Source organism: Gastrolobium bilobum, unplaced genomic scaffold (genome assembly GCF_033153095.1).
Source record: "Gastrolobium bilobum isolate Gb01-03AN ecotype WA unplaced genomic scaffold, APGP_CSIRO_Gbil_v1 utg22780, whole genome shotgun sequence".
Lineage (NCBI taxonomy): Eukaryota > Viridiplantae > Streptophyta > Magnoliopsida > Fabales > Fabaceae > Gastrolobium > Gastrolobium bilobum.
This window is the reverse complement of record NW_026895620.1, coordinates 150,544-165,297: the sequence shown is the minus strand read 5'-3', so window position 1 is coordinate 165,297 and position 14,754 is coordinate 150,544. Positions and strand designations below refer to the sequence as shown.

Below are 14,754 nucleotides of genomic sequence, written 5' to 3'. Positions count from 1 at the left end.
ATTGATAGTGCATGGAGAGGCTAATATAATAATGGATCCTTCAGCTAGACAAGCATAGCAGCAGAAATACAAAATGCACAGCTAGACGAGCATAGCAGCATCAGCTAGGCTGATATAATAACAGATCCATGGAGAGGTTGATATTATCTTGCATCAGCCATGAAGTGAAAACATATGTGGTCCACAACTCCAAGTCGAGGATGAGCTCCAAAGTGCAGTTCAAAGTCAATGTTGAGAAAAGCAGCCTTCACCACAGCAAGTACAGCACATGTCAATAATCTCAACTTGTTTATTAGTAAATATTCGCTGATGGAATCATTTCAACTTTTAAAACAAGGTTATTTTTGTAAAAGTAAATTTTTTTTCCATCTATATTTTATCTACAACCAAACATAGACTTTATAAATGTTACCTAATTTTCCCGATAAATTTTTTTACAACCAAACAACTTTTTTTTACATTTTCTATACCAAACTTACTTCCCCTCATTTTCCTATCAATAACATTTCCTTATTATTCTTAAAATTTCTCCTCAACCAAACACTCCCTTAGCTATTTATCATTTAACTAATCCGAGCCCCTCTCTCTCCACGCTTTCTAAAAATTGCGAATCACAAAAATTAAACTTACTAGGGCGGGCAAGTCAAATCTTGGAATTTAAGTACCACTAACTCTTGGGTTAAATTATAAATTTTAGAATGATAAAGAAAACACAAATTCTAAGAGTTACAATTTCTACGGAAAGTGAAAAGAAATAAATTCGAAATCGAATTAATCAGGTTCTCTAAGACTTCGGATATTGATTGATGTTTATCAAAATATGATAAACATGTAATAAAATTTAAATAAATAATTATGTCAATACATTATACATACTTAATAGATTATATAAATATAATAAATTTTAATAATATATTTAAATGAAAAATAAATAAAAGAGTATGGTAAGCTGTAATTAAACTTTTTAAAAAGTTAAATGAGTTAGACAACAAAAAAAATAAGCCAAAAATTACTAGATTGAAGGACTCCCGAGCTACCTAACCAATTAAAACACATGCTGATCGTTTATGGACAAAGATTGATTCAGCTTGCAAACTGTGTCGGTCAACCTGATAGCACAGCTCTCTTAATTTTTCAAGCTTTATAGCAACTATTATAGATGCCAATTATCAAATGGTGCAAATTGAATGTGACACGTAAAAAATCATTATCCCTCCTTTTCCCTTGCATGGGAAAACACTTCTAACAGCATTAAATAAAAACATTGTTACAAACAACGTGGAGTTCCAATCAGTATAAAAAGTTCCACGAGGACTAGCTGAGTTTATGTATGTACCTATCATATCTTCAAAGAATACAACCCAAGATGGGTAAAGATATGTGCACCCCTTAACAAAAAGGAAGGGAAAAATTATGTTTTTCATAGTAAAATTACAACAAAAGGCCTCCTTCCTGTGATCACTCGGCCATGACAATTATGAACATGAAAATCCTCATAAGTAGCTGGATATTGAAAGAAAATCTTGGTTTAATCTTGTATGCTTTATGCAAAACTTCGTTACTGCTTTCAGCAATAGGGAGGATCGATGAATGCCCATTCAATGACTTGCTCGTATTGAGTGGCAGCATTTACCCAAGTGTAATCTCTTGTCATACCCCTTTTCATCAAGCCCTCCCAAGAAGACTTATGTTCATTGTATGTTTGAATGGCATATCTTAGAGCCTGTAAAAAATTAATACAAGTTAAGACCGACCAAGGCAACAAGAACAAAAAAGAGAGAGGAGAAGCCGCAAACAGTGGTTATAGGTATGTCAAGACAGAACATCCTAAAATGAGAGAAATTAGCCAATGGTTTTGTAATGACCAGGGTGGAATAGAACTCTACTCGAAAGAATTACAGCTATGCTGAGAACTGAGATGACACTTTAAAAGTGAGTGTCGATTCAAGAAGGGTGGAAATTAGACCTCTGAAGCCATGCAGGAAGAAATTGAAGCTCTTCATAAGAACAAGACTTGAGAACTTGTGTCATTACCGCAAAGAAGAAAGCCCATTATGAGTGTTTACAGGTTTCACATTCCAAGTATGAATCCACCATGGACAGAATGGAACAGATTGGCACATATTCCTCAATGTTTTAGTGACTTAATAAGGCTGTTTTAAGATTCTGAGTCTGACTCAAGAAGCCCCCTAAATGATTGCAATTAGAAGGAACCATTTCATTAGCCATACTAAACCAGACCATGCATGCACGAGTGTCTCCTTAAAATTATGCCTTTTTCTAGACCAAGGGCAGCACCCCAATGAGCTCAGACAAGAATGAATATAGTGGTTTTGATAGAAATTATGCTTATCCATATTAGTCTATAATTTGCTTTCTATCCAAAGGTGGTCCCCTTCCCCCATGCACAAAAAAAAGAAAAAGGAAGACATGAGAGCTCTCACAATTACAAACTTATATTGCAACCCTTTTCACAATCAACAAGGCTAGACTAGAACTTTCCACATCAATTTGCAAAAGATAAACAACATAGAATTTTCTAGATTGCAAAATACTCTTACCGTTAACATGCTCTCCTTTGTTAGTGGAGAAAACGTCCACCTGTTTGTGAAGTTCAAAACAATGTCAAACAATTTGAAATAAGCATATTCATAATTCTGTATTTGTAAAATCCAGGGGCATTGTAGCATTACCTCTGAAAGTGTCACAGGAAAAAAAAACATAGTAGGAATCAATAGACTTAGAAAACTACCCATAAAAAATTAATTCATAATTGAAGTCATAGTTTATATTCGCAGAAAACTAAGTTTGAGTAAATGCCACTCTATTAGAATAAATACTCCTTCTTTTTTGTTAACTCCTGCTTCTATTTTATTCCATGTACTATAAAGGGCAAGTTGGTGCTATAAAGCTTCCACTATGCACAAGGTCCAGGAAAGGGTCAGACCCATCATGCGGTCTATAGCCTTACGATCCATTTATAAGAGGCTGATTACCTAATTCAAACCTGTGACTTCCGGGTCACACGGCGACAACACCAGCTGTTATGTCAAGGTTCCCCTTCATTTTTCCCTTTATTACTTTGATAAAAAAGTCATAGCTTAGTTTTGACATTAATACATGCCTTTAGTAACAAAAATCCAAGCCAGCTGCAAGACCAAGACCACCTAAGATGTGCATATAATATATATTTATGATAATTGGCAAAGTACATGCTGGTTGTAACCATTTTATCCAGGCTTAGGACAGGCTTATGGGAGTTTAGTTGATTGTTGTATCACACTTACATCTACAAATCTAAATTCTTTCCGATCAGCACTAGAAGATCTCTAACTTCCTTGATTCACAGCAACAAAATTAAATATAAGATCCATGATCACCATATAGGTTCCATTTTTTTATTACCCCATAACTTTGATAGTTTCACTCGGACCATAGAGTAGTTAATTTGTAAGGTTTATTAAGAACAAATGGTAATTTAACAGTTGAACAGAAAAAAAAATCCCAGCTCATGAACAACATACCCTGTGCCTTCAGCATTGCTTCCTTCAGCAAATGGATTAAAATTTTGAACAGTGTCCTGTAAATCAGTAAAGAGAAAGCATGAAGGCAAAGAAATCATATTGAACTAGCCAATTGCTTGCATTTTCTTGACTTACCCTTAGTCCCCCAGTTTCATGAACCACTGGTATAGTTCCGTATCTCATTGCATACAACTGATTTAGTCCACAGGGCTCGAATGTGGATGGCATTAACAGTATATCACAGCTGAGCATAATTGATGCAGAAACATGGAAACAGTAAGAAAATTTTACATGGCCCTGCAATTGTTCTATAAAGGATTTATTAATTTTGCATTACCCTGCAGTAATTCTATGAGATATTGGAACATTAAATCCAACCCAACCCCGAAATTTATCTTTATAAGCTGACTCAGCTACTCTCATCCAATCCTCATAAATAGGGTTTCCCGAGCCAAGCATTACCTGGAAAAAAGAAAAGAAAAAGGAAAAATAACTAGAGACTGTCAACCACATTAGATGGCCACAAATACAATACAACATATTCCTCAGAAATTATACTTACATCTATCAATTAGAATTTGAGGGGCTTTAATTATACACTCAAATGAAATTATTCATACAAGGAAAGAAGTTGCATATGTAAAAATGATCAATCATGGAATTTTTTTTCTAACAAGTATCAAGATGTTTAGTTTTTTATTTATCAGGTAGTTAGTTATATCTGCAATTTCTCAAGATATATTTGATGCCCTACCAGTAGGCATGGCCTACATATAGGTAGATCCACAGCATGCATTCAATTATTTGGCACAGGAGATCTGTTTATCGAACTAATTTACAAAATCACTTACAAACTGAACATCATCTTCCATGAGCTCTGGAATTGCCAAGCGAATCAGGTCAATACCTTTCTGGTAGTCTAGTCTTCCAATGAATCCAATCTACAAGTTTTGGATATAATCAATACCAGAAAAGTGAGTAAGAATTTTACCAAGCAGATCAAATAAACTTACCAATGGACAATCAGGCCTCAGTGGAAGGCCCAATTCCTTCTGCAAAGAAATCTTGCATTTGACCTGAGAGAATTTGACATAAGACAAGTTCAGCAAAACAGATAGGAAGGGGAGATAAAGGGAAAGACTAAAACAACCTTCCCAGAAAGATCATCAGCGGAATAGTGGCAATCAATATGTTCATCAGATGACGGGTCCCATTCAGTAACATCAATTCCATTTGTGATCCCTAGTCAATGATGAAATTGTTACAGGTTTGAGCTTCGAGGAACATCATTCAGTAAATTCTTGTTTTGCTTTCCCAATTCCCATATATTGACTCACACAACTATGTGTACAGGTGAAAGCATTAAGCAGGGTCATGAGAAAATATAGAGACAAAAGAAGCTTCCAGACTTAGTAATGATCATTAGGAAAATAACAATTCTTCTGCTACTGAATTTATGAAATGAAATTGGGCTGTTATTCAGAAAAAAAATTAGAGGTACTTCAACAGTTTTCTTTTGATAATTCAAACCAATATCAATATGACAGATTCTATGACACAAATCAATATTAGCAAACAAATGAATAAATACACAGCTTTTCTAAGTCAAGAGCAGCATCAGCATATCCATATTTCCAAACGCATTACCTAAATGACTTGCAAAAAGTTAACTGCACGATGCAGCTTGAAGGAAAAACAAAAGGCAAAATGTGCTCAACCCTCCTCAACTGTGGCCTTTGCCCTTTGGTAGATAGGCCCCTTAGGATTCAATTCCAGTAATTAACCTCTTTCAACTTTGAAAAACACCAAAATAGCCAGTTTTATCTATTCTCTGTTAATCGATTCCCCCTACCACACTTATGCTTGAATAATCCTAACACTAATCCATCCATTAATTCCTATGTAGGCAAATTCATGCATAAAAACCAAAGTATGCTAAAATTAGTCACTCCACATGAACCCAACACAGCAGTTAACTGTTGTAAATAATAGTTTAGAATAGTAGTATAGAAGTCCCACATCATGTATGAGTATTTTCTTTCTTTTGAGTTATATAATAGACTCTCCGCTGTGTAGTTAAGACACACGGATTACTTATAAATCTTCTTGTTCTTGATATTCAACATGGTATCTAGAGCCTAACAAGATCCGCATCTTTCCGGTAGACCCACTGTCTACCGAGTAAAAATCTTCCCGGAAACTGTCAACATCGTCAGTTTCTGGCCACCGTCTGCCACCACCGTCCTCCACCGGAAAAGTTTTCTGGCGACCGTTTTGATCAAAAAGTACATCAACGGACTCAGAAGAAGCCGATCTACCCAACGACGCAAGACCCACCGTCATCAGAGGTTGCCAGCGTCGTGGACCACCGTTTGACCGCCGTTGACCGCCACCACCGATCATTTTTCAGGCACTTTTTCCGGCGAGCCACCCACAGTTGTGATCGTCACAAGGAGGCGGTTCTTTCCGTCCAAGGCCCGTTCCTAAATTCCCACTGAAGCATTTCTCCTCTTTCCATTACTGTTCACGACATCTTTGTTTCAGCGAATTGTTCTTGATCTATGGATGATTTTAGCTCATTTATCCTTCCTCAAAATATTTCTCGGCTCATGATCACTGGTTCCACTGCTACTGTTGTGCATACAGGTAATAGTGTTGCTGGTTTCACTCAAAGTTCATCATTTAGTCATTGGGTTCTTGATTCTGGTGCCTCTGATCATATTTCTGGTAATAAATCTTTGTTTTCCTCTCTTTCTACCTCTGGTTATTTGCCTGTTGTCACTATGGCTAATGGTTCCCAGGTTCAGTCTCATGGGATTGGAACAGTAAATCTCTTTCCCTCCATTACTATTGATAATGTGCTCTATGTCCCTGGTTCACCCTTTAATCTCCTTTCCATTAGCCGTTTAATACGTTCTCTTAATTGTCTCATTTCTTTTACCCAAAATTCTGTTGTTTTACAGGATCGAAATTCGGGGAGGACAATTGGCGGCGGATTTGAGTCCAATGGCCTTTACCTGCTCTCCAGCTCCTCTCATGCTCATTCTGTATTAGATTCTCCAGTCACTATTCATGCTCAGTTGGGTCATCCTAGTCTTACAAAGCTCCAGAAGATGGTACCACGTTTGTCCAAGCTGTCTACTTTGCAATGTGAATCATGTCAATTCGGGAAACATACTCGCAGTTCTTTTCCTAATAGAGTCAATCGTCGTGCCTCCTCTCCTTTTAGTTTGGTTCATTCTGATGTTTGGGGACCCAGTCGTACTGAATCAACTCGGGGTTATAGATATTTTGTTACCTTTATTGACGATTATTCTCGAAACACTTGGTTATTTTTACTGAAAAACCGCTCTGAGTTGTTCTCCATATTTCAGAAGTTTTATCATGAAATTCTTACTCAATTTGGTATTCCTATCCGCACTTTTCGTAGTGATAATGCTCGTGAGTATCTGTCTCAACCATTTCAATCATTCATGGCATTCTTCACCACACATCATGTGCGCATACCCCCCAACAAAACGGGGTTGCTGAAAGAAAAAAAACGTCATCTTATTGAAACAGCTCGGACACTCTTAATTCATGGGAATGTTCCTACCAATTTTTGGGGTGATGCTGTTCTCACCGCTTGCTATCTCATTAATTGCATGCCTTCCTCTGTCCTTGGTAACCAGGTACCGTACTCTATCTTGTTTCCTCATCAGCCTTTACATTCCTTACCCCTTCGTATTTTTGGTTCTACTTGTTTTGTCTATGAACTCGGTCCCAATCGTGACAAGTTGTCTACCAAATCCCACAAATGTGTGTTCCTCGGTTACACCCGAACACAAAAAGGTTATCGGTGTTACTCTCCCAGTCTCCTTCGCTCTTTTGTCTCAGCGGATGTTACTTTCTTTGAGTCTGTGCCATTTTTTGGCTCCACCTCCGTTCCCGATGACTCTGTTGATACTCAGTTACCTTTACCCTCTGTTCCAATTCAATATGTTCCGGCACCAGATTCCACACCACCACCGCCTGCACCAGATTCCACACCACTAACGCCTACTGTCACTTCTCCATATGTCCCAACACCAGATCCTCCTCTCCAGGTTTATCACCGTCGGTCACATCCACCCATACCCCAAGACATTGATGAGGTTCCTATGGACTCAGATCTGCCGTCATCAACTCCTGCGGTTTCGGTCCCGCCCTCCGACATTGACCTACCCATTGCTCTCCGAAAAGGTACTCGTAATATTCGTCCTCCACCCAGGTATTCAATAAATATGAGTTATCATCGCCTTTCTCCATCACATTTTGCTTGTCTTTCTTCTTTGTCTTCTGTATCTGTTCCTAAGACTACAGGTGAGGCATTATCCCATCCCGGATGGCGACAGGCTATGATTGACGAGATGTGTGCACTTCATGGCAGTGGTACTTGGGATCTGGTTCCTCTTCCCTCTGGAAAATCTGTTGTTGGATGTAGATGGATATTTACTGTCAAGGTTGGTCCTGATGGGCAGGTGGATCGTCTCAAAGCACGTTTGGTGGCCAAGGGATATACTCAGGTGTTTGGTGAAGATTATGGGGATACATTTCCCCTGTGGCAAAAATGGCGTCTGTTCGCCTCTTTATTACTATGGCTGCTATCCGTCACTGGCCCCTTTATCAATTGGATGTCAAAAATGCTTTCCTCAATGGTGATCTTGCGGAAGAAGTTTATATGGAGCAACCTCCTGGATTTGTTGCTCAGGGGGAGTCCAGTCTAGTTTGTCGACTCCGCAAATCTTTGTATGGTCTCAAACAGTCTCCACGAGCTTGGTTTGAGAGGTTTAGCACCATTGTCCAGCAGTTTGGTATGACTCGGAGTGCGGCTGATCACTCAGTCTTTTATCGCCACTCAGACTCTGGATCTATTTATTTGGTGGTATATGTTGATGACATTGTCATTACAGGTGATGACCATCAAGGCATTACTCAGTTAAAACAACATCTCAGTCATCATTTTCAGACAAAAGATCTCGGAAGACTACGATATTTCTTGGGAATTGAAGTGGCTCAATCCAAGGGTGGTATTGTGATATCCCAGAGGAAATATGCTATGGACATTCTAGAGGAGACAACTTTGTTGAATGTTAAGCCCGTCGATACCCCCATGGATCCAAACGTCAAGCTTATGCCAAATCAGGGGGAGCTATTTTCAGATCCAGAAAGGTATAGAAGATTGGTTGGGAAGCTGAACTATCTGACAGTTACTCGACCAGACATCTCATTTGCAGTCAGTGTAGTAAGTCAGTTCTTGAATTCTCCTTGTGAAGATCATTGGAATGCAGTGATCCGTATCCTCAAGTACATCAAGAATGCTCCAGGTAAAGGTCTCCTCTATAAAAACAAAGGTCATACCAGAGTTGAGGGATACTCAGATGCTGATTGGGCAGGTTCCCCCAGTGATAGAAGATCCACATCTGGGTATTGTGTATTCCTTGGAGGTAACTTGGTTTCTTGGAAAAGCAAGAAACAAAGTGTAGTTGCCAGATCAAGTGCTGAAGCAGAATATCGCTCCATGGCCACAACCACCTGTGAACTTATCTGGTTAAAACAACTATTGAAGGAACTCAAATTTGGAGACATTGGCACAACATCTCTCATTTGCGATAATCAAGCTGCTTTACATATTGCTTCCAATCCAGTGTTTCATGAAAGGACCAAACACATTGAGATAGACTGTCATTTTGTTAGAGAAAAAGTCCTCTCTGGAGATATAGTCACTAGTTTTGTTAACTCAACTGATCAATTAGCTGATGTTTTCACTAAGTCTTTGAGAGGGCCTAGGATAGATCACTTATGTAACAAGCTTGGTGCATATGATTTATATGCTCCAGCTTGAGGGGGAGTGTTGTAAATAATAGTTTAGAATAGTAGTATAGAAGTCCCACATCATGTATATCTCTTTGTATTTTCTTTCTTTTGAGTTATATAATAGACTCTCCGCTGTGTAGTTAAGACACACGAATTACTTATAAATCTTCTTGTTCTTGATATTCAACATTAACAATTAACCAAAACTGAGGTGTGATATTGTAGAAATCGAAAGTTGCGAGGGCTTCTACCCATTTTTCTGGGGGGAAAAAAGAAAGAAAAAAATTACAAATAGATATACAGATATGAAAGTCTTCTAATCAAAATTCATAAGAAGACTTCTAACACATTAGTGTCTCAATTTTGTGACACTAGTTATTTACCATCAAATCTGATAAACATGAAAGTCTGCTTTCAAATAGGATGTGATTCATAAAGGAGTTCAAAATACTCTTATATGTGCAATGCCTGTTAAATTATGCTCACAAGGTCTCTGAGTAACAAGACTAGCAATACCTGTTATTCATCCTGTTGATTAGTTTTGTAAGTTTATTACATTCAAGCAAATCTATTTTTATGGGTGAAAACCGTAATGTAGTCAAAGTCTAATATTAACATTGACCTTAATCGTATAAAATATAATTTGAAAGACTGAAACTTCATTGGAGATAAGCATTTTCACTGAAGAGAATTTACCCCAAACTTGGATTTAACTTGCTCAAAGAATCAAAGTACATTCAGGAGTATAAACCATATGTGATCAATTTGAAAATTCTTAAGCCATCAATAAACCTTTCATGTATGTGCTTGAAAATGTATTCTACAAGAAAAAAAATGTTAAAACAATACCAGTGAGAATACTTCTGCGACTGCTTAATAGCTCATGTAGACCACATCCACCTTCACTAGTTGTTATCTCCCAGGAATAACCCTGGAAAATGGAGGTAGCTCTTTATGCAATGCATATCGTTACAAAATAAATACAGGACACTTGTCTTTTACAAAGATTGTTATGATACCAGAGTTATTACAACAACTGAACAAAGTGATGCAAGTTTTAACTTTGGATGATAAAAAAATTTGTGAAATGAGGATTGAGGAACAGAAAGAGCATTGAGCAACAAACAAATATGCAATATTTGACTCAATAAAACAGCAGGAAGCAATATATATGATATGCAGTAATATTACCTTGCTCACTGTTAGTATCCTGTCTGCTGTAACAATGGCACCTTTAAGAAAATTGACAGCTTCACCTGTGTCAAGAGCATGTGTCCTTGCCCAAGTAGGAAAAACCCATTCCAGTGCTCCACGCCATTCTGGAGGTAGCCCCAAATTACTATATGTAATTGCAGGTTCAACTCCCTAACACATATTTTTTCATCAGCTTCTCTGCTGATATAAAAAGACTAAAGAACTTCTTGAGTTACACCATCTAACAATTTATAATAATTAATTTTTTAGGTTGCTACTCGAATGGTTTCATCTGAAATCCTTATGTTACAAACTTCTTGAGTTAATATAAATTTCATTTAGCAAAGCATTATTCACCCTATTTGTGATATCACAGATCAAAGACTGCAATTATTCTCCAAGAGTGTTCATTAACATGACCGAGCATCTTCGATATGCAATTTTGCATGCAAAGCCCAGCCAATCATGTTCCAATCATGCATTTCAATGTGACAACCAACACATAGTATTTTATGTATTTATAAACTTCAAAATAAATCTCACCTACTGGGATGGTGCTTAGTTGTTGGTTGTCGGTATAAACTTAAAAAATAAAAGTAGTATAAATTTTTCAGTTTCTGACAATGTATTCATTGTTATCATAGGCCTGCAATTAATAATTGTAAATAAGAGGCAGCCACGCTGAAGGCATGTGGGTGAAAAGCATAAAACATTACTCAAACCCTTGTTCTGTTGTTGAAGCTTCAAAGCTCATTTAAGAAAGCATAAAGATCAAAGTATAATGTTATTGCTTCTGTTAATAGTAACACTTCCAAAAATAAAATAAAACTGAAATAACTTACCTGATGGGCAATATTATGTATTACTAATATACTGCGTGCATCCTTATATACCCCATGTGGACGATACTTTGCTGCCAAAAGTCTGCACCACAATCGAAGTACCAGCACTCAATGTCAGTAAGACAGCAGAGTCAACTCAGACAAATCACAAGAAGCTTCAAATGAATGTTAAAATGTGAAAATCCACATGCCATAATGAAGCCTAAGAATAAGTAAAAGTAAGGATAAGTAAAGTTTCCAAAGTAAATAGCAAATTGCAGGACTGTAGCGAGTCATTGGAAGAAGGATTGTCTTTACTAAAGCAAACATATTTACTCCCATATTTTAATAAAGATAAACTTTGACACAAATAGTATGCTTCGGGAAAAACACATTGGAAAAGAAAAAAATGGGGGAAGGGGGCAAAGAGTATTAAAAGGGTAGATAAAGGTAGGCATGCATACATTGGAACTAGGCTGGCATGCCAATCATTAACAAGGAACACACATTTTTCTCCATAAGTGAATCCTCCCAATGGAAGCACCAACGGAGCTTCACATGCTGCATGGCAAAGTAAAGTGAACCGAAACTGTAAAACGAAGTGAGAAGAAAATTTATCATTATTCATGAATCAGAGATGGAAGTATAATACTAATCTAGCATCAAAGCTAGAATTAAAATCATACCTGATTATCCCCAAAAGTCCCATACTTGTCCCCATATGGATTCCCTGGTCTATGGAATGAGGGGTGATCCACAAATACCTAAACATGAAGCAGATACTATGATGTAAGAAATCAAATGGCTTTGAAAACCCCAAGAGTAGCAAATGCCTAAAAAAAAAAAAAACAGAAGTTCATACCCAATCAACACCTTCCCTATACTCATGGTAAAAGCCAACTTCTTGAATACCTCCAAAGCAATATACTTTGATGCAGTGATCAAGATCAACTGCACCAGAAAACTTACTATCCTCAGAAGGAACATGAATGTATCTAGGAGAGATAACCATAACACGGTGTCCACGAGCTGCCAGTGCTATTGGCAAAGAACCACAAACATCTGCAAGACCACCGGTCTTTGAATATGGTGCAGCTTCAGCAGTAACAAAAACAATGTTGAAGGATACTCTAGTCTCAGCTTTCTTTTCTTCTATATCCTCAGCCTCAGGCTTTTCAACTTCATCGCTAGTTGAATCTTCTTTAGTAATGTTCCCTGCATGTTATGCTCTTATCAAGTCAAAAATCATAACACCCTCTAAAACTTGATGGATACAAGATTAGTCTTTGTCATTATAATATTAACATACCAATTTTTCAATTCAACTCAACAAAATTAGAATAAAGCCTAGCAAGATTTTTAAATGCATGCCTATAAAATGACACATGTGCATGAAATGTTGATAACTTGACATGTGTCTATGAATTTTATAATGCAAAAGAGGAAATTAATATAAAAAAAATTAAAAAAAATAAAGGCACCAGACTCAGGAATCAAGCGAAAACCAATTAGATAGCCAAAAGCATCAGTCTCTCTAGCTAATACAAGAGCTGTTTCTTCTTTACGGTGGTTGTGGTGTTGGTGTTGAGCTTCGTCTTCAAAAGCAAATGACCCGTCTTGTGAAGCAGCAGCCCCACCTTCAGTGTCGCTGGAAAATGATCGCAAGTTTGCATTTTTAGTTGATCTTTTCAGCAAATATGGGAAACCCAGTTGCCTCATCAACCCTGAATTGTTATTAGCTTGAGTTGGCATTGATGATGTTCGTAAATGTAGAAAAACACGAGCAAGTTCCAGAGACTCCATGCGTTGAGAGAGAGAGAGAGAGAGAGAGAGAGAGAGAGAGAGAGAGAGAGAGAAGAGTTCCAATTTCCAATGTAGGAGGAAAAGAATCGTGAACAGAAAAGGAAAGGAAGATAAATAAAGAGAGAGAGAACAAAAAGAAACAGAGCACAGTGGAGAAATCACATGAGATGAGAGGTGATAAATAGATTTGGAAAGAGAAAAGGGTACATTGCGTTGCGTCAGATCCACCTAAACCGCCAAAACCTTAAAAAAAGCCAACACTAGATTTTAGCAGCACCTACATCACTACTTCACTATCTCTTCTTGCTCTGTTTTTTTTTATCCAACCTCTGATATTTCCCCAATTGCTGCAAAAGGATATGGATTGAGTGAGAGATATTAACTACATTTTTATATCTATTTATTACGTTAATTACATTATTAAGTACGGTAATTCATAATAATTATTTTTTTCTGATTATTTATTCATTAATCATTGGATTGGTGTATTTAATATTAAATGCATTATGTTTTTGTAAATAATGTTATATTATATAACTAAAATAATAGAAAATATTTATATTAAACTTAATAAAATAGTAATCAAAATTCAACAAATTTAATGATTAAAATTAAAAACGTAATGTAACACGACCTTTGAATCCTTTTATAATTCTCTGCAATGCCTGTTGCAGTATCACTAAGTGTTAGAATGTCGAAGAATGTCGAAAAATATCGAACACGACACGTTAAGATTTTTGAAAAATTGATGCTTCGTAGTATATTTGTACACATTTTTCGTAGTTGACATAGTAACACTATTGGACCCCAACTATTTATATATTTTAGAGCATCCGAATCATGGTTTGGTTGCATTAGGTTATAATAAGGCTTGTTTTTTCTTACAAGATAGTTAAATAGGTTGTTAACAAAAGGAAAGTTATTTACTATTAATTTCATTAACTTCTTCTTTATTTATAAATTATAGCATAAACTTAATCTCATTTCATTCGAAATAAAAAAAATATGCATGCACATTTTATATACGTACAAAAAATTATCCTCTGATAAAGTGTTGAGAAAAATTTAAAAATAAGAAGGCAATAAACAAAGGGGCAAGATATACTTACCACAAAAAATATTTATCACCTTTACAACCAATCTAATCTGATAATTTCCGTCAATCTAACGGTTATAATTTATTAAATTTATTAAAAATTAATAATTAATTAATAAGTACGATCCAGTAATTATCAATAAATTATAACCGTTAGATTAACGGAAATCAACGATAATTAAGTTGGTTATAAGGGTGATAAATTTTTTTGGTGATAAATATACCCTTCTCCATAAACCAAAATTGAAAGTATTTTATTTTTAGAAGGGAAAAATGTATCCAATGTTACTTTAGATAACTTTATCTAATGTTCATCGAAACGACGTCGTTTTGGAGTTAAAAAATTAGAATGACAAAGACTATTATAACCCTGAAATAAATTAAAATTATAAAAACATCATGATTTCTGCCCCAAAACGATGTCGTTTCGATGAACATTAGATAAAGTTATCTAAAATAACTTTAGAAATAACAAACCCAT

General features: G+C 36.4%; 1 protein-coding gene across 1 annotated transcript; it reads right to left on the bottom strand.

The window, feature by feature from the left end:
• Nucleotides 1-1,268: 1,268 nt before the first annotated feature.
• LOC133284820 (soluble starch synthase 1, chloroplastic/amyloplastic) lies at nucleotides 1,269-13,509 on the bottom strand. The gene is made up of 15 exons (XM_061481931.1): nucleotides 12,880-13,509; nucleotides 12,237-12,589; nucleotides 12,061-12,138; nucleotides 11,839-11,963; nucleotides 11,396-11,477; nucleotides 10,551-10,724; nucleotides 10,209-10,290; nucleotides 4,675-4,766; nucleotides 4,538-4,600; nucleotides 4,376-4,465; nucleotides 3,862-3,986; nucleotides 3,660-3,768; nucleotides 3,525-3,580; nucleotides 2,562-2,601; nucleotides 1,269-1,723 (listed from the first exon to the last, which is right to left on the bottom strand). Exons 1-15 carry the CDS (start codon nucleotides 13,175-13,177, stop codon nucleotides 1,568-1,570), a joined length of 1,923 nt encoding a protein of 640 aa, XP_061337915.1. The 5' UTR covers nucleotides 13,178-13,509; the 3' UTR covers nucleotides 1,269-1,567.
• Between the last annotated feature and the right edge of the window lie 1,245 nt (nucleotides 13,510-14,754).